The sequence below is a fragment of the Oncorhynchus kisutch genome, linkage group LG5, assembly GCF_002021735.2.
Source record: "Oncorhynchus kisutch isolate 150728-3 linkage group LG5, Okis_V2, whole genome shotgun sequence".
Taxonomy (NCBI): domain Eukaryota; kingdom Metazoa; phylum Chordata; class Actinopteri; order Salmoniformes; family Salmonidae; genus Oncorhynchus; species Oncorhynchus kisutch.
The window spans coordinates 43,656,354-43,676,340 of record NC_034178.2 but is presented as its reverse complement, the minus strand read 5'-3'; the positions used below and the strand labels follow the sequence as shown (position 1 = coordinate 43,676,340).

The 19,987-nt window shown below is 42.5% G+C and overlaps 3 protein-coding genes across 6 annotated transcripts in view; 2 read left to right on the top strand and 1 right to left on the bottom strand.

Moving 5' to 3' along the window:
• ppfia4 (PTPRF interacting protein alpha 4) overlaps positions 1-5,092 on the bottom strand; it is a 108,736-nt gene extending 103,644 nt beyond the window's left edge. Inside the window, exon 1 of the mRNA XM_031823900.1 lies at positions 3,705-5,092. Coding sequence (XP_031679760.1) covers positions 3,705-3,959 — 255 coding nt within the window. The 5' untranslated portion in view covers positions 3,960-5,092. The remainder of the gene's footprint in view (positions 1-3,704) is intronic.
• Positions 5,093-6,083: 991 nt separating this feature from the next.
• Positions 6,084-11,640, top strand: tmem183a (transmembrane protein 183A). The gene is made up of 8 exons (XM_031825124.1): positions 6,084-6,334; positions 8,011-8,100; positions 8,210-8,380; positions 8,646-8,805; positions 9,203-9,383; positions 9,910-9,990; positions 10,106-10,264; positions 10,437-11,640. The coding sequence occupies exons 1-8, from the start codon at positions 6,271-6,273 to the stop codon at positions 10,620-10,622; spliced, it is 1,092 nt and encodes a 363-aa protein (XP_031680984.1). The 5' UTR covers positions 6,084-6,270; the 3' UTR covers positions 10,623-11,640.
• Positions 11,641-17,535: 5,895 nt separating this feature from the next.
• The window catches only part of tfeb (transcription factor EB), a 113,589-nt gene continuing 111,137 nt past the window's right edge, over positions 17,536-19,987 (top strand). For 2 of the 4 annotated variants that reach the window (XM_031825123.1, XM_020483359.2), the window contains exon 1: positions 17,543-17,809. The gene's annotated coding sequence lies outside the window, so the exon portion shown is untranslated. Of the gene's footprint in view, positions 17,810-19,987 lie in introns of all 4 variants that reach the window. The other 2 variants (XM_020483356.2, XM_020483358.2) reach the window with 2 other exon arrangements.

Sequence of the window (19,987 nt, the reverse complement as noted above, 5' to 3'; positions counted from 1 at the left end):
AGACATAAAGTAAGAATTGAAAGAATAAGTGTTAATTCATAGTCGTAACGTAGGGTTTGTACGTTTACAGATCCATTCATGTTTGACGCATGGCTTTTCTTACGACGCTACCAATTTACCTATGGATTTTCTTATAGTCCTAACGATACGTTTGTTCAACCTTTTGGCAGGTATCTGGCTACCTAGTCTAGTTTGTGGTGCGGGAATAATTACAAGCAGAGAATGCCAAAGCTGTCATCAAGGCAAGGGGTGGCTACTTTGAAGAATCTTTTTGTTTAACACTTTTATGGTTACTACATGATTCCATCTGTGTTATTTCATAGTTTTGATGTCTTCACTATTATTCTACAATGTAGAAAATAGTACAAATAAAGAAAAACCCTTGAATGAGTAGGTGTTTCTAAACTTTTCACTGGTACTGTACATATTCATCTTTTTTTTTAAAGTGGTCATTTAGCAGACACTCTTATCGAGAGCAACTTACAGGAGCAATTAGGGTTAAATGCCTTACTCAAGGACAGACAGATTTTTCACCTAGTCTGCTCGGGAATTCGAACCAGCGACCTTTCAATTACTGGACCAATAATCTTAACCCCTAGGCTACCTGCTGCCTGTTCCAGGATTTATCCGATGGCATTGAGGAGTTTATCACATCAGTCACCAGGCTTCATTAATAAGGGCATCGATGATGTCGTCCCCAGAAACTTGGATTACAGGCAACAGGCCAGAGCTTCCGCTTTCAAGGAGTGGGACACTAATCTGGACGCTTATAAAAAAAAATCCCACCACACGCTCCGACAAACCATCAAACAGGCAACGTGTCAATACAGGACCAAGATCGAATCCTACTACATGCTCGTCAGATGTGGCAGGTCTTGCAAAATATCATGGAATACAAAGGGAAAACCAGCCGTGAACTGTCCAGTAACGCAAGCACATAGCTGAGAAAAGTAGGGGTGCTGCAGCACCCCCTGAAAAATCTGAACATCAAAAGATATATAAATTCTCACAAAAGTAATGCACTGGGCCTTTACTATTCCTGTATTAGCAGACGAATGTTGCCGACTGTAGAGCGGGCAAATCCACCCTCCCTTCTTCGCTGTGAAAGAAATCACACCACCTCCATACATCTTCCCGCGGCTATGCGCAAGCCTACCAGATGAGCTAAATACCTTCTATGCTCGCTTCGAGGCTAGCAACACTGAACCATGCATGAGAGGACCAGCTGTTCTGGATGATTGAGTGATTAACCTCTCCGTAGCCGATGTAAGTATGACCTTTAAACAGGTTAACATTCACAAAGCCACTGGACCAGACGGATTACCTGGACGCGTACTCAGAGCATGCGCTGACCTGCTGCCTAGTGTCTTCACTGACATTTTCAACCTCTCCCTGACCCAGTCTGTACTACATACATGATTAAAGCAGACCTCCATAGTCCCTGTGCCCAAGAAAGCCAAGGTAGCCTGTCTAAATTACTATTGTACCATAGTACTCACATCTGTAGTCATGAAATGCTTTGAAAGGCTGGTCATGGCTCTCATCAACACCATCATCCCAGATACCCTGGACCCAATCCAATTTGTTTACCGCCTCAACAGATTTACAGATGATGCAATCTCTATTGCACTCCACACTGCCCTTTCCCACATGGACAAAAGGAATACCTATGTAAGAATACTGTTCATTGACTACAGCTCCGCGTTAAACACCATAGTGCCCTCCATGCTCATCACTAAGCTAAGGACCTTTGGATTAAAAATCTCCCTCTGCAAATAGATCCTGGACTTCCTGATGGGCCGCCCCCAGGTGTTGAGGGTAGGCAACAACACATCCGCCACACTGACCGTCAACACGGGGGCCACGCAGGGGTGCGTGCTTAGTCCCCTCCTGTACTCCCTGTTCACCCACATCTGTGTGGCCACGTATAACTCAAACACCAGCATTAAGTTTGCTGACAACACAACAGGGTGGGCCTGATCACTGACGACGATGAGACAGATTATAGGGAGAAGGTCAGAGACCTGGCAATGTGTTTCCAGGACAACTGCCTCTCCCCCAATGTCTGCAAGACAAAGAAGCTGATCGTGGACTACAGGAAACAGAGGGCCGAGCACGCCCCCATCCACATCGATGAGGCTGTAGTGGAGCAGGTTGAGAGGTTAAAGTTCATCAGTGTCCACATCACTAAGGAATTATCATGGTCCACACACACCAACACAGTCTTTCCCCTCAGGAGTCTGAAAATATTTGGAATGGCCCCACAGATCCTCAAAAAGTTAGAAAGCTGCACCATTGAGAGCCTCTTGACTGGTTGCATCACATCAGCAGTGTGGTTCTCCAATAAACTCAAAAACACACAATCATACATTCCAAATTGAAACACATTTTTTGGTAGGATTTTCTTTCTTTTTTTTACAATAACAACCTTACATAAACAAAATACAATAAACAGACACAGAAAGATTTCAACAAACATGATTGACATCACACCTGCTCAGACGCACATGTTCCCACCTCAACCATGCGTATGTCTCAACCACAGTCTCCCTCAACCTTCATCCCCTGGAACTTTCCAGTGCTTGTAGCACTCTATTCTAGATGGCCTCAAATTGCACTCTTCTATTTTTCTCTGTAGCCCACACCTTTTCAATATATAAAAAATAATACATTTGATTCATCCACTGTCGAAGAGACTGAGGATCATTTGATGTTCAGTTTATGAGTAGAAGTTTTTTCAAAATCATTAGTGAGAAAAGTATGGTCCACTCCATTGGGCATATGAGGGTTTGGGCTATGTCCCAATTCTACCGTTGTGCCATTACACACTACCCATCATAGATTTCATGCAGACTGACGTTTGATGTCATGAATCTTGCCCTGGAGGCAGAACTGAGCGATTTCCACTCGATGGGCTAGCTGCAAGGTCAAAATTGGCTATATCCCAAAAATACATCAAAACAAAAATGTGCTTTTTGTTCTTAATTTGAGGTTAGGGTTAGGTATCAGGGTTAGCAGTGTGGTTAAGGTTAGGGTTAAGATCAAGGTGAGGTTTAAAATCTGATTTGAATTATTTTAATGATCCAGGCTGCATCACATCTGGCCATGATTGGAAGTCCCATAGGATGCACAATTGGCCCAGCGTCGCCTGGGTTAGGCCGTCATTGTAAATAAAAATGATTTCTTAACTGACTTGCCTAGTTAAATAAATGTTAAACTTAGAAAAAATATATATGGCTGTGCCAGCTAGTGACCACTGGAGCTGCCTCCAGAACAAGATTAATTACAATAAATACCAACCTGTGGACTCCATGGTGGAACTCCCTTCATCCAATGCTTCCTTACATCAATCCAATGCTTTCTTACACCAACCCAATGCTTTTAAACCAATGACAGGGAGTTGGCAAATGCACACTTTGGCAGAAGGGTGGAGAATCAGGATGCAGCCAGTCTCCTTTCCTTGTATCCTGTCCTTCATTGCCATTGATAGGTCATTATAGAGATTGAGGGGAAGAGCATGGGGGCTTGAACCAGTGACCCTGTGGTAAGAGAGGATTAACTATAGACCATGACCATCATCTCCTCTAGCACAACAGCAGTAGTCTGGGGAGGACACCCCTTAAGATCCACATCTCTTGGCAGAAGCTCTGCTGGGTTATGGAGGTAATTGGATACATGTATGTGTGTGTGGTGTTCTCTCTCACCTGAGGTAGAGCGGCGTAGATCTGACGCTGGAGCACATCCCTTTCATGCAGCGCACCCTGCAGCTTGGTCTGTGATTGGATGAGTGTCTCCTGGGTCTCGCGCAGGGACTCCAGCAGCTTGTCTCTCTCGTCCAGCATGTTGACCATCAGTTGTTCGAAGTTGGCTTCCGGGTCCGAGCCGTTCTGAGCCCCTCCACCCCGGGGAGGACCCCCCGAGTCCCCCTCGGTGATCGTTGGCATCACCTCGCACATCATATTTGCTGCTTGGTGCTTACAGTCCTATAGGCGTGTATCGCTGTAATGATATGGGCGATATCCTCTGCTCTCTGTACGCTACTCGCTGCCGCTGGCTAATAAACACAATGATTGATTGATGTGAATAGACTATTTATCGTTGATGATCGCGATTATTAGAAAATGGCATTAATCATCTTAATGAAAAACTTCCAGAATCATGAAATTTAAATCAGGCGATTGTTGACCTTTTTTCCCATGTCTGCCGGCGATGGTTCATCTGGCACATCCGCCCAACCCCGCGCGCCACTCATGTAATTCCAGTGCGTGTGATTTGATTGACGGATCAGAGACACTGTGATGCCGCCGCTGACCCTGTCGATGACATGTTCCAATCAACTGATCTGGGTTCCGAGGTTTATTAGGCGCTCTTTCGCTTCAACAGACACCAGTTGCCGATAACCTTTCACAGAGAGACGGCGATAGCCAGCTAGGCATGTCTGCAGCATCTGCCTTCTCAACCCCCCGCTGCCATCTCCACACCGCCACCGAGCAGACACACACACCACTCCTCCCTCTCCCTCACACACGGGCTCCCGCAGCTGTCACCACTACCGCTACGGAAACCGAGCAACTCGCCGCTTTCTACAAAACAATTTAAGCATAATTTACATCGATGTCACCGCATGTGACCACAGCTATCCACATGGTCGCACGTCGTTTATTTCCCCCTTTTGACCAGCGGACAAATTCAGTATTGTGTATTTAGACAACGGAAAATCTTCGAACGCTCTCTCCATAAAAAAAATTAAACATTTGCTCTAGCGGCAGAAGAACCCCTCACATCAGCACCACCTTGCGCGTCGACGCGCTATTATGCCACGCCGTGCATGCGCGCTCTGGCGACTGAGACCAAAATTGTGTCATGCGCAGCGCAGCCTGATGGGACCCGTTATGAATTATGGAACTGGAATGAAATGGAAATTAAAATACCGCATTGGGATATAAACTGGATGTTATTCATAAACAAATGCATTAGGGTGCCTAGCCTATAGCCCATTGGACAATAGTCTACCCATAACCCTTCCAAACATTGGCTTCTGTTTGTCTTATTTTAGTGCGTTGTTCAGTAACACCACCACGCCTGGAGGCTTGTGTTATATCTATAAATGCTGCATTTACCATTCATTAATCTATTTCTCATCTGATGCATTTTCGCCGGAATTGCAGAGCTATGACACAAATCCGGGATATTCAAAGGTTCTAGTATGACTATGGTTGACTGCAATTTCCGATTCCTGTAGTGGGCTAGGCTACTGCACTGTAAAGACTATAAATTCATGTTTTGACCAAATCATAAAATGTAGTACGTCAGTAAGCTAAAATGGTTTCATAGTAGCCTGGCTGTCTCTCTTATGCTACTTCATAAGATTTAAGATGACAAAATATGTTGGGATTTTAACTCAACCTTCATCAGAGATACTATTGAGGAGATGGAAAATTCCATTGGAATCGTATTACCGCCCGTTGTGTACGTTGCCGCGCGGTGCATTCTGGGAGATTATGGGACAAGGGGCGCTAGCCAAAAACACAATATGAACATACATTTCGTAAACAATAAGTACAACATGATCAAATCTTTTCCGAGATAGTTCACTTGTTATCTGTAATATAGTATAGCTTGAAATCGTGACATTACGTACTTTCGAGGAATAGGCAGGGTTTTCAACATTTGATGCGTTCAAGACAACTGGGACCTACGTGGTCAAATCACAACGTTAGTAATCTTCAAGTCGGAAAGTCGGAGCTCTAGAAAGAGGCCCGAATTCCCGAGGCGGAATTGTTAGTTGGATGACCGTTCAAAACTATTTTCCCAGGGCTAGTTTTTTCCAAGTAAAACAGTTGTTTGAACGCGACATCATACCCTGATTTTGATAAGGGATTGCGTGACGATTACACAATTGTTCGACAGTCTGCTGGTGAGGCGTTATACGTTCCTCCATTCCTTTTCCAACGGGATTCCTATCTCCTCCTGTCCTTAATATATCTGTCCTCATTCTGGGTAACCGACTAATCTGATTGGCGAATGACCACTCTTGTCCAATCAAATTCGATAAGGATGAGCTCGTCGTTGACAACTGAAACGAAGGAAGTCTCGCGTTATTTAATGAACGTCAACTAATTTGCGTCAGTCCCATGATGGCTGAAGATCCTGGAGGAACATTTTTCGATTGCTGTCCCACCTTTTTCTCTTTCTCTTTACCTCTGCTTGTCATAGAGACATGGCAGGACACACAGCCTCGATAAGTGGCCACAGACCCCTCTTACCGTCATGCCCAAGAAAGGGAACCGAAAACGGCTGAAATTTCGGTCCGGGGACATCTGCTCCGAGTCAGGTAGCTAGCTCGCTAAAGCGAAGTCTTTGACCCTGACGTCGGCTTTCAGTGGTGGACATATTGGGTTGATCCTCGAGGATAAAAATCAAACTACCCGATTCTATTACCATCATTGATTAAACAAATTAATAATTGCATGTGCATATTCATGAGGCTTGCAATGTCAGAAAGGTATGTAGGCCTATTTTTGGTCGATGTCAGGCATACCCATCAGAGGCGCATCGTAGTGTAGCTAACGTTAGTTAGTCAGTAGGGTTCGTGGGTGGAATCACTGGGGAAGCGGAGTCAATTTAAAAAAAGTCATATTACAACCTATGTTGGGATATTTGCGTTTGCTCTAACTTTTATAAATACAAATACAACGTTTTTAATCCCAAAACCAGAGAGCAGGTTAAGTCCACAAAGCAAATATTGCTTTGAAAGTTATGACCTGCAGCATGGTCAAGCAAGTTAATGTTTGACAGTTCACTAAAACACATACTGATTTATAACTACAGTTACTGCAGTCAGCACAAATACAACAGGAACACTGCCTCTGCTATTCCAGCACCATTTCAAATGAAACATTTAAATAAAATCAAGATATGCTTAGTTTAATACAAGGAAAACAAACTTACAGATACCAAAAACAATTTAGTCCAATGTTGCTAAATATCATGTGGCTGTCTACGGTACTGATTTTTGTCAGTGTGCACATGTAAGAAAATAACAAAAATTCCCTCACCCTACTTGTAGACTAGTTGAATGCCATCCTCCTCTCTTACATGTTGGCAAAATGGGCTATGGCTCTGTTGTATAGTAAGCTTTTAGTTTTCATTTTCATAGGCTAGCATGCATTTTAGCTAGGTTGCCTAACTTCCTCACATGGGCTAAAATTAATCACATACGTTAGCTAGTTAACGTGAGCCAACTAGGCTTCATCTAAGCTACATATTGAACTTCAATCATCTCAGACCAGTGGCAGAATATATTCATTCATGGTTAGCTCATTTTTATTGGTCAAATATTTGGGGAAGCCTGGCTTCCCATGGGGCTCCTGAGTGGCGCAGCGGTCTAAGACACTGCATCTCAGTGCTAGACAACACTGCGTGTAGTTAGACTTCTCATTGTATTCCTTTCTCTGCTGTGTTCTGAGAAAAGTGAAAGGGCGTGTTCGAGCGGATCACTTGTCAAGCCGGTGACCATCGGCTTGCATACTTGGTGCTTTCAAGACAACTGGGAACTCAGAAAAAAACAAATGGGAAAATTGGAGCTGCCATGCATTGAGCCTGTTGATGACGTGTCTGACTTTCTGCTGTCGCAGATGCACCGCTCCCCTGACTTGACTGATTGACTTTCGTCTACAGTCGGTTGCTTACCGTTAGCACTGAAATGAGCACAAAGAAAAGTCATGTTTGAGCCTATCAAATACATGATGCATCTTGGGTAAATTGTGACTGATTGACTGACTGATTGACAAGTAGTTATTTATGATGCAAAGGGAGTTGTTAATCAGTCAGTAGGCAGTTGCCTGCAGTGTCGAACAAGCCAAAAGTGTCTGACATACCTAACCAGTGTTTTCAAGTCACCACAGACAAAGGAAAAGACTGGGAGCAAGAAGTTGTTTAGTACTATTGAGATGCACCCTATGTTATTGTGAGCTCTTGGTAAACCGCATATTCTCCCCTCTCCTGCAGTGACTGTCGCTGATTTTGCCAATGCTGACCCAGCCGTTGTGAAGTCGGGGAGGGTGAAAAAGGCTGTTGCCAATGCAGTTGAAAAAGAAGGTAAGATCATCAATCAAAATGCTTGGGCATGTCCATTCTACACACACAGCAATACATTGATAAACCACATTATTGTGCTTACTAACTTTCCACTGTGCTTGTCCTGCAGTGAAGTTGTTGTGTGGACTGGAGGCGTCGCAGGGTTCCTTACAGGAGGTGTTCTCGTCAGTGTCCAGCCTCACCGGAGACGCCCTTGAGAGTAGCGACGACCTCGACCCTGGGGAGGATGGAGTGAACGAGCCTAAAGAGGCACGCAAGAAGAAAAACAAGAGAAGGAAAGGTACACCGCCTCTAGTCATGCGTTTTAGTGTTGAGGGCTGCGTCTCATTCCAGATGGTTGCTCCCTTCCCTCTGTCCATGTTAACTGATATTACACAGTGTAACTGGGTAGGTGATAGCAATAAGCTGTAAACTAGGCCTACTTGGAGCTATTGTGTTCACCTATCCAGTCATTTCAGCACCACATGTGAACAAGGATGGATAAGAGTGAACAACTTTTCTGAATAAAACACAGCCCATCGTTTGACTCTTATCTGTTTTCCCAGAGTGTAGTGAGTGCAGTGATGGGGAGGACTACACAGTGGATATCTGGCTGGTGCTGGCTTCCTATATCCGTCCAGAGGATGTGTGTACGTTTGCTCTGATCTGCAGAAACGCCTGGACCGTCACCTGCACTGCTGCCTTCTGGACCAGACTATACAAAAGGTAGGGTTAGACATTTTCATTGCCACAACCTATATTTTAGGTGGGCTCCTGCAGCTCTTGATAAGACTTGAATCCTGGAAAGTCAGATGCGCATTGCCCTTGGCAACTGGCCCCTAAAGGAGAAGTAGCCTAGTTTTCTTATTTACGTATTTTCTCTCCCCCGTCTCTCTCCCCCTCCCTCTCTCCCCCCCTCCCTCTCTCCCCCCCTCCCCCCCTCCCTCTCTCCCCCCCTCCCCCCCTCCCTCTCTCCCCCCCTCCCTCTCTCCCCCCCTCCCCCCCTCCCTCTCTCCCCCCCTCCCCCTCTCTCCCCCTCCCTCTATCCCTCTATCCCCCTCTCCCCCTCCCTCTATCCCCCGTTTCTCTCCCCCTCTCTCCCCCGTCTCTCCCGCTCCTATAGACACTACAGTCTGGATGCTTACCTGCCGTTTCGTCTGCAGCCAGACTCCATAGCAAGGAAGCGTTGTCTACGGGCTCGCGTGATTCGCTCCCTCTTCCACCTGTATGAGCCATTCAGCTCACGTGTCTCCCTAAGCCCCGCCCTCCCTGAGTCCCCGCACACCACGCTACTTAACTCCAAGGTAAAGAATCAAGATGGCAACAGGCTAGTGGTTGTGCCATAGAACTGTATGGTGTGTGGAGTTAGAGGTTCTCGCCTTATTCGGATCCTGTGAGGGTCTGATAAATTGATCTGTACTATAACTCCCTAATCCTGATCCATCAAGTTCTGGCTTTAACAATCTAATGCTAAGAGATGTTTTCCCTTTTTTTCTTTACACCCCAGTATCTCTACTTGCACATTCATCTTCTGCACATATATCATTCCAGTGTTTAATTGCTATATTGTAATTACTTCGCCACCATGGCCTATTTGTTGCCTTAACTCCTTTATCTTACCTCATTTGCACTCACTGTATATAGACTTTTTGTCTTGTTCTACTGTATTATTGACTGTTTTGTTTATTCTATGTGTAACTCTTATGTGTCGAACTGCTATGCTTTTTCTTGGCCAGGTCGCAGTTGCAAATGAGAACTTGTTCTCAACTAACCTACCTGGTTAAATAATGGTAAAAATAAAAAATGTTTTACCTGTTTTCTCCTCAACAGTGTCTGCTGTTCTGGGTCAATAAGGTTGTGGGCACTCGACCTGAGCCCATGTGGGAGTTCAACTTCAAGTTTGTGAAGCCGGTATGTATTCATGCTGAACTGTCTGAAGTACACTAGTGAAACATGTTTACTTTAATTTGAAGTAAAACATTTAATTGTAATGAAGGATACCATAGTTTGTGTGTCTCTCCTCTAGGCGATGAGGTGTAAGGCTGGCAGTGCCACCCGGGGTCTGCTGCTGCCCCGTCAGTATGAGGAGGTCCATGCCAACCCAGACTCAGACTGCTACCTGCTGCAGGTCACCACCCTCAACTTTATCTTCACCTCAATTGTCATGGGGATGACCCTTTCCCTGGTCAGTACACCACTCACTCATCCTGGTTTTTACTCTGCAAAGACCGTCTCCATCCATGAAGTTGCATTGTTAAAGTCACAATGTGGTTGTACCTCATAGTGGGCCTGTTTTAGGAGAGGGGAACCTGTGCCTCCTTCCTTTCTAACCCACTCTGTCTCTGTTCCCTCTCCAGTTTAACATCAATGTGAATGCGGACATGCGTCACCACAGAGTGTGTCTGGTGTTCCAGGACGCTCCACTCCAGCAGGGGAGGAGGAAAGGGGAGCAGGGGGGGACACAGGTGGTGCTGGACCCTGTACACAGCGTGAGACTCATGGACTGGTGGCATCCTCAGTACCCTTCATCCCCCTACACCTAGAGCCCTCATATTATCCCACACAACACCCATTTAGTCCTAGAAATCACTGTAACCGTCTGCTCGTACATCTAGAACGCCCAAAACCATCCACAATACCATCTCCCTGTACACCCAGAACCTTGCTTCACCTCACCCTTCTCCAGCCCCCAACACAGAGTCCTCTAGTGTATTATTTACATCCCCCTACACCAAAAACCACCTACCTCCTCAGTATCCTAGCTCTCTATAGACAAACCCTCAACTTCCAATCCCCCTCACATTGCCTACCCTCAGACCACCCTATAAGTTTGTTGAACAGATGTAGACAATGTAATTTCTTTTAATATTTCCTCTCTGTAACTGTGACCTCTTTAAGGGACTTTTGATTTCACTTATTGATTTGACTATTCTACGGGACAAAATTATGATTTGCTGCTTGCGTAATTATTTGATTTGATACCTCTAATCATTGCTTACTTTTAAATTGTAATTTTTAAAACTCCACCTCCTGATTCATCCCCTGTATATTCTCCTCAGGAAGTAATGTCAGTTCTGAGGCTGCTGCATTGTAGCGGAGCAGCATTTTATATCCTGCCTGTCTGTTAGAATGTTTATGAACACCAGGAGACTAGTCGTATGTAAACAATGACCAGTAGAAACATGTCAATCATGCTTAATTTCTAAAAAAAAAGGGGGGTATTTGAAGAATCAACATATAATACCCACAGGAGACTATTTCAGTACTACTATTTACTCAATCGTCCAATCAAAATTAATTTAAGAACATTTGTTTGAATTCAGAAGTTTATCGTGTGTAGTGAAAAGCAAAGCTTTTTGTTGATGATCAGACCTGAAATTGTTTATTGTAAATACATGTATAGCTGATTGACCTTGTGAAGGACATGTATACATGTTTGGCTGTGAGAGCCATCCATAATATCATTACGCATGTAAAGTCTGGGAGCTGTCTGTATGTGATCTGATTGTTTGGCCAACCTCCTGCACTGTAATACAACTGTAAAGAACCCCTTCCATACTATTCTGTATTTCTCTATCAATGCAAATGGGGTTTCTTACTATCATATGGTGATATATACTTAAAATGTTGCTCCTATAGCCTGTGGGGTAAAGTAATACAGTATTTAGTCCTATCCAACTGTTTCCTTGACAATAGTGCCCTTTTGTGGTAAATGGAGGTAAACATGGAAAGTGTAACTTAATTTTTTAAATTTTATTTAACCAGGTAAGCCAGTTAAGAACACATTCTTATTTACAATGACGCCTTATGGGACTCCCAATCACATCTGGTTGTGATACAGCCTGGATTCGAACCAGGGTGTCTGTAGTGACGCCTCTAGCGCTGAGATGCAGTGACTTAGACTGCTGCACCACTCGGGTGTAGCTGCATAGATAGATTTTGGGGTGAAAGCATTTGTACAGTTTAAACCATAACATTTTTTTTTTAAAAGAGAGAAATCCCAGAGTAGCACACATTAAATTGTTAAATGTAGTCAATTGAATGTTTATCCATGTATTGCAATGTGGATAATTGATTGTTGAATTACAGCTGAAGCGGAATCCACGCAACCAGTAACGGTGGGTGGGTAAAATCACTGGAGAAGCAAGGAAAAAAGCCATATTACAACTTAGTGCATTCAGACCCCTTGACATTTTCCACATATTAACTTAAGTATTCAGACCCTCTGCTGTGAGACTTGAAATTGAGCTCAGGTGCATCCTGTTTACATTGATCATTTTTTAGATGTTTCTACAGCTTGATTGTAGTCCACCTGTGCTAAATTCCATTGATTGGACATGATTTGGAAAGGTACACACCTGCCTATATACAGTGCATTCGGGAAGCATTCAGACCCCTTGATTTATGAGTGGCCCGCCCCCGATTTGAACCCGATCGAAAATCTCTGGAGCGACCATAAAAACAGCATGATGACTTTGCTCATTGTGTGTATATATATATATCAAATTCATTCTTGCATCTATCCATGTGCTTTCGTCCTGTCACCTTTTCCCTTGACGTGTGGACTTCCGTGCACAACACATCAGCGCTCTGTGACTAGGCAAAAAAAACTTTCCTAGTCAAACCTTTATACCATGGCCGCTAACCGCTACACACAGCCTACGTTGTCACATCATAGTCAACTAGAACTAACGCTTTACTAAACCCGCTACAATCATGCAGTACGGTGTACAGTCAGAAAGCAGTTTAGCAGTTACACCAGCGGGCCCTGTGGCAGTAAATTAACCAAACCAAAAGCTTACATTGACTTGGAAGAGTTCCAGTGTTGGATAGACATAGCATCCTTCTATGTTTGAGTAGGCTGAACTAGCTAGCTGCATTTGCTAGCTAAGTGTAGTCATCCGGCTACACCATGGTGCTATCCTACAGACTGCTGCTGAGGCTACTATCATTGCAAAACTCTGTTTTAATCAATTATTTGGTGGCATGAATATATTTAGTATAGTTTTGTCTGAAAATTATCACTTTTTTTGGTTGACTATTTTTATGAAATTCACTGAGGATGGTCCTCTTCCTTCTCTGAGAAACCTCCACTGGTTGACTCACCCTACTTGTAGAGTAATGCCAATGCCATCCTCCTCTCTTTCGTGTTGATGAAACAGTATATCACTGTGTCATACAGTGCACAATTTTATTTTTTGCTGTCCAAGGCTACCTGGCTAAAATGCTTGCTAGCTAGCCATACTTCCATTCATGGGCAACGTTAGCAAGTTAACATTAGCCTTCTACAACTAGCTACATATTTAACTTACATCCTCTCAGGCCAGGGGCACAACAATGTATGAATTAATGGTTGGCTCAGAATAGTCATTATAATCATTGGCCAGTACGGAGAATTAAGTAAAACCACAAGTCCAAATACTTATCTCCATTCATGGCTAATTTAGGAAAGGGACACATTTAGTTAGATAGCTAGAGCACTGGAGCACTTCAAGTTCTTTCTGTCAATGACTTATGCTCTCAATGCGATCTGATATTAGTGATGCCAAAATCCAACCTAGTTTCCCTTGATACTTTTTTTTGGTGCACCAGGACCATTCACCATTAAGATTGCCCAGTTTAGCTCAATGCTGATTCTCCAAAAAAATGTATCAAAGGAGGCCAAATGCTCGCTGGCTTCCCTTGTATTCCATTCAATGCTATGGGCCGCAACAATGTCATACTCGTTTGCACCAGACAGCATCAGCCAGATAGTTGAACATGCGTATCGTTAGCATAGTAAGAAAATCCATACTTAAATTGTTAGGATCATAAGAAAAGCCGTGCGTGAAACATGAAATGTAACCGTTGAATGAGGTCTGTAAACGTACAAACCCTACTTTACGACTATGAATGAACATTTACACATCTAATTCTTACTTTGTCTCCTTTCACTTGGTTTGAATTTTTTTACACGTACAAACTTTTGTCAGGAACGTGGAATCTGCAAAGGACATGAACCGCACGTAGCTAGTTGAAGTTAGCTAGTCAATCAAGCAACTTCATACCAGAAAATAGAGTTGCTTTGCAGCTTCTGGTTTAATTTCCCAAATTAAAGTCTGGAGCTTGTTTCAGAACGGCATTCGATAACACTGTTATACCAGTAGATGGCGTAGTATTGGCTTGGGCCTTCAGAAAATTACTTGTGAGAGAATGAAACTATAAAGCCACAGAAGAGTGTTGTCTAGGGCAGGTATTCCAAAACAGGGGTACGCGTACCCCCAGGTGTACATGCAATGCCGTTCTGTACCATCACTCATTCATATATTTGTATGTACATATTCTTCATCCCTTTACACTTGTGTGTATAAGGTATTTGTTGTGGAATTGTTAGGTTAGATTACTCGTTGGATATTACTGCATTGTCGGAACTAGAAGCACAAGCATTTCGCTACACTCGCATTAACATCTGCTAACCATGTGTATGTGACAAATAACATATGATTTGATTTGAATGCCGTCGGGGTACGCCAAATAAGCGAGATTCATATCAAATCAAAAAAGAGCCCGGATGGCTTTTCTTACGATCCTAACATTGAACGTACGTATTGTTAGGATCGTAAGAAAATCTATACGTACATTAAATCTTTTGGTAGCTATCTGACTCCATATACAGTGGGGCAAAAAGTATTTAGTCAGCCACCAATTGTGCAAGTTCTCCCACTTAAAAATATGAGAGAGGCCTGTAATTTTCCTCATACGTACACTTCAACTATGACAGACAAAATGAGAAAAAGAAATCCAGAAAATCACATTGTAGGATTTTTAATGAATTTATTTGCAAATTATGGTGGAAAATAAGTATTTGGTCACCTACAAACAAGCAAGATTTCTGGCTCTCACAGACCTGTAACTTCTTCTTTAAGAGGCTCCTCTGTCCTCCACTCGTTACCTGTATTAATGGCACCTGTTTGAAGTCGTTATCAGTATAAAAGACACCTGTCCACAACCTCAAACAGTCACACTCCAAACTCCACTATGGCCAAGACCAAAGAGCTGTCAAAGGACACCAGAAACAAAATTGTAGACCTGCACCAGACTGAATCTGCAATAGGTAAGCAGCTTGTTTTGAAGAAATCAACTGTGGGAGCAATTATTAGGAAATGGAAGACATACAAGACCACTGATAATCTCCCTCAATCTGGGGCTCCACGCAAGATCTCACCCCGTGGGGTCAAAATGATCACAAGAACGGTGAGCAAAAATCCCAGAACCACACGGGGGGACCTAGTGAATGACCTGCAGAGTGCTGGGACCAAAGTAACAAAACCTACCATCAGTAATACACTACGCCGCCAGGGACTCAAATCCTGCAGTGCCAGACGTGCCCCCCTGCTTAAGCCAGTACATGTCCAGGCCCGTCTGAAGTTTGCTAGAGAGCATTAGGATGGCCCAGAAGAAGATTGGGAGAATGTCAGATGAAACCAAAATAGAACTTTTTGGTAAAAACTCAACTCGTCGTGTTTGGAGGACAAAGAATGCTGAGTTGCATCCAAAGAACACCATACCTACTGTGAAGCATTGGGGTGGAAACATCATGCTTTGGGGCTGTTTTTCTGCAAAGGGACCAGGACGACTGATCCGTGTAAAGGAAAGAATGAATGGGGCCATGTATCGTGAGATTTTGAGTGAAAACCTCCTTCCATCAGCAAGGGCATTGAAGATGAAACGTGGCTGGGTCTTTCAGCATGACAATGATCCCAAACACACCGCCCGGGCAACGAAGGAGTGGCTTCGTAAGAACCATTTCAAGGTCCTGGAGTGGCCTAGCCAGTCTCCAGATCTCAACCTCATAGAAAATCTTTGGAGGGAGTTGAAAGTCCGTGTTGCCCAGCAACAGCCCCAAAACATCACTGCTCTAGAGGAGATCTGCATGGAGGAATGGGCCAAAATACCAGCAACCGTGTGTGAAAACGTTGTGAAGACTTACAGAAAACCTTTGACCTCTGTCATTGCCAACAAAGGGTATATAACAAAGTATTGAGATAAACTTTTGTTATTGACGAAATACTTATTTTCCACCATAATTTGCAAATAAATTCATTAAAAATCCTACAATGTGATTTTCTGGATTTTTTTTCTCATTTTGTCTGTCATAGTTGAAGTGTACCTATGATGAAATTTACAGGCCTCTCTCATCTTTTAAGTGGGAGAACTTGCACAATTGGTGGCTGACTAAATACTTTTTTTGCCCCACTGTAGATGGCCTACATGTCAAGAGACAGGGGTGCTGTTTCACTCACTCGGATGCTTTCTCCTGTGAGATACAATCAGACTCTTGTGAATTTAAGACAAGTAATGAAACACAGAGAGACAAAATATATATAATTTTATATATTTTTCTTGGTAATTATTTTGGGGAAGCCTGGCTTCTCTTGGCACCATGAATACATGGATTGCAACTACTGTGAAACCCCGCCATTCAGTTTCAACACCATGATTTAATAGCAATACACACACAAGCATTTGTGAGAGCGAAGACAAGGAAGGTGTGCAGCAATGTATGGTCCATTTAAAAGGAAAATTGTCAGGCAGTTGGGAATGTGGGACCATTAAAGCCAATCCTGGTTCAACCAAGTAAAGTACTGGGGTATAATCCTTACTCCAAACAGTTGCAAAACGTTTGCAACGCAAACTAGTGTTTCTATTGGACAGGTTCAGCAAACAGGGAGGGTCCTACCTAAATCTGTCCAATAGAAAAATAATTTTTTGTAACTGTTTGGAGTAGCCTAAGGATAACAACCCATGCATGCACTGACAGTCAACTCAACTATTATAACGTCACTTCCACCGAAAATACCCTTGTCCAATAGAACTACACGAACCCCGAAAGAATATGCAATTGTTTTTGATGTGATTCCAATGTTTTTTTTAAATATTCCTTTTATTCCTCTTTGGTTGATGTAAGTAACATAGATTTACATTAAAATATATTCATTGCAATATTAACATCAAATATAAATGTAGTAATAAACAGATTAGGAATATTGTTTGTGATACTACATTTCCCTCGGAAAGATTTTTTTGGCCGAATACCTGTGAAACACGCTATGGAAAGATTCAAGCTGAATATTCTGTGGAATGGAGAAGGAGACCATTTAGAATAGTTTTTTTTTGTGCCTGTATTTATCGTAGAATGTTTTGGATTGACATACAGAATTTTGTTACAAAGAAAACAGGACAAGTTGTACAATTGAATGGTTTTGATTATGATTTATTTCAGAAAATCTGATATTGATAAAATTGTAGTATATTTAATTCAACTGCTAATAATATTAGTTTGTTTCGGATTCCTAGCAATATAAATAGTTTGTATATATGTTTGTTTGCAAAACATTTTTTACGACACCCCCCACATATTTCCATGTGCGCTCTTCCAACCCCGTCTATTGGTTGCCGGAGTTGTCACAAGTGAACACAGGTGACCTGGGACGCGCCAAGCCCCGCTGACAACATCACAGCCAGCGGAAATAAAAACAATTAGCAGCTGGAGTGCCAGTGGAGTGTATCATCCATTTTCTGAAATTATTAATGACACATAATGCCTTTACATTTTTTTTATTTTTATAGCGTAGTTTGTGTTTGAGGATACGAGCGATTCCACTGACCGCATTGGAGCGCACTGGTGGAAGACCCACGTAGTTTCCAGAACCTGCACTCCCAACTTCGTATCATCTGACCTTCAGAGCGTGTAAGTAATATTCCACCGATTAACTTCTGCGAACCGTAAATCGCCATGGGCCAACTCTGGAAAACTAACTAGGTTATTTTTAAAATATTAAAGTAGCTGATCATGCATTGTGCGCCATAGTTTGCACTTTGGAAATCGATTTCACGGCCATTCAGCTCCAGCGTTCACGGACACTGCTGGATAAAAAGGCTTGGGTTTTTACCATTTTAAGTGTCTTTTGAAATTTTAAATTCATGTTTTGTCTAATAATTAATAATATAGGCTAGGTAATTGCATTAATAAACAGTATAGGTTAAGTCATTGTATTTGTTGGATATGAGTTGGTAGTCAGCCCATCCTTTTCCTAAAACATTGACAGCTACAAACATGTTATAAATATTTATGCTATGTTTGTTCAATTTATTGAACTTTTTTAAATCTCTGAACTGTCAAATGCAATTTCCTACCCTGAAGACTTTGCCATTTATGACCAACCTCTGGTTTCCGTGGACATATGGTTGATGACACTCTATCCAGAGCTATGCCGCTGCTATGTATAAACCGTGTTTGTGATACCCCGATACATCTCTATAATAAGGATAACTTTGCTGGAAAGCCGGCGCTGGGTGCCAAACAGAGCCTAGCAAGCAGGCTGGTCTCACTAGACGTAACCATAGTAGGGTGTCCAATCAAATACGCATATATAGACTAATGGGTAAAGTAATGCTCCTCCTCTAAGAAAACAATGGTCCAAACCTCATGTCTCTGTCATCTGTTCAAATGTTATCAAATCAAATCAAATTTATTTATATAGCCCTTCGTACATCAGCTGATATCTCAAAGTGCTGTACAGAAACCCAGCCTAAAACCCCAAACAGCAAGCAATGCAGGTGTAGAAGCACGAGTTATTCGAGTTCTTACCTTTGTAGGATGGCCAAGAGTACAGCCTGGTGTCATAGACTATACATAACATAGTAAACGTAAATACAGGAAATTCAAAATAGTCTTTATTTTATTTAACCTTTGTTAGGTTAAATCATTTAAACCCCAGAGACAGCTGGGGTTAACTTTAGAACCCAGTTCCTACATTTGAATATAAAAATGGATTTTATCAAACAAAACTATGCTACATTTTATCTCTGGGAGCCTCAGGATGACAAAACAGATTACTGAATGTAAGTACATTATTTACCTTCAGCGGTGAATGTATCAAACCAGTTGCCGTGTAAGTTTTTTTTGTGTGTGTGTATTCTCCTCAAACAATAGCATAGTTTTTAGAATATCTGACAGTACCATCCTATTGTTAACCCTAAACTTAACCTAACCCTAACACCTTAACCCCTATCCTAGCTAATGTTAGACACCTAGCTAATGTTAGAATTAGCCACAGCAAATTGGAATGCATAACACATCAAATGTGTTGCAAATTTGTAACATATCATACAAAACAAGTGATGTGCACCACAAAATAATACATGCATAGTAGTTTGTGTCCCAGATTTTCATTTACTATGTTACGTCTACCAGTGAATCCAGGTTTCAGGAGCGAGATGGCACTCTCAAGTCCATGCGCTACTTGGCGGTACCTGTATTTTTCCTTCGTAGCTTGTCCCCAACTTCTTTTTTAGGGTGTTTTCACATATAATCCTCTTTCAAAAGAGCTGATCTCAGTCCTCTTTAAAGTCAACTCTGGGGTAAAAAAAAAGAGCAAATTAACTCTGTCCTCTTTGTATTCATACTGCCCTTGCCTTTGAATGAGGACTCAACTTTTGAATGAGGACTCAACTTTTGCCAGTTCACTTCAGCTATTTTGTGGTCCGAGTCCTCTTTGTATTTACATTGTTATGTTTAGAAAGGAACACATATTTTTTTCCAACATTCACAAAGTGAGAGAGCGAGAGAGAGACTCCATCATTCACCTCTCTGTAGTCCAGGGTTTGACTGCAAGAAGCCGAAACGGATATCATTATTTCACTAAAACACAATTTCAAACCTTGCTTACAATTTAACATTTTTTTATGTCCAATAATGAAAATAAAATAATGAAAAACATTATTTTTGCTCAGAAAACATGGGGGGCCAAATAAAACCACCTGCGGGCTGAAGGTTGGGGATCCCTGGTGTAGTTCATACTAGGTCTATATGCAGTATATAATATTAATGAACTGGGTGGTTCGAGCCCTGAATGCTGATTGGCTG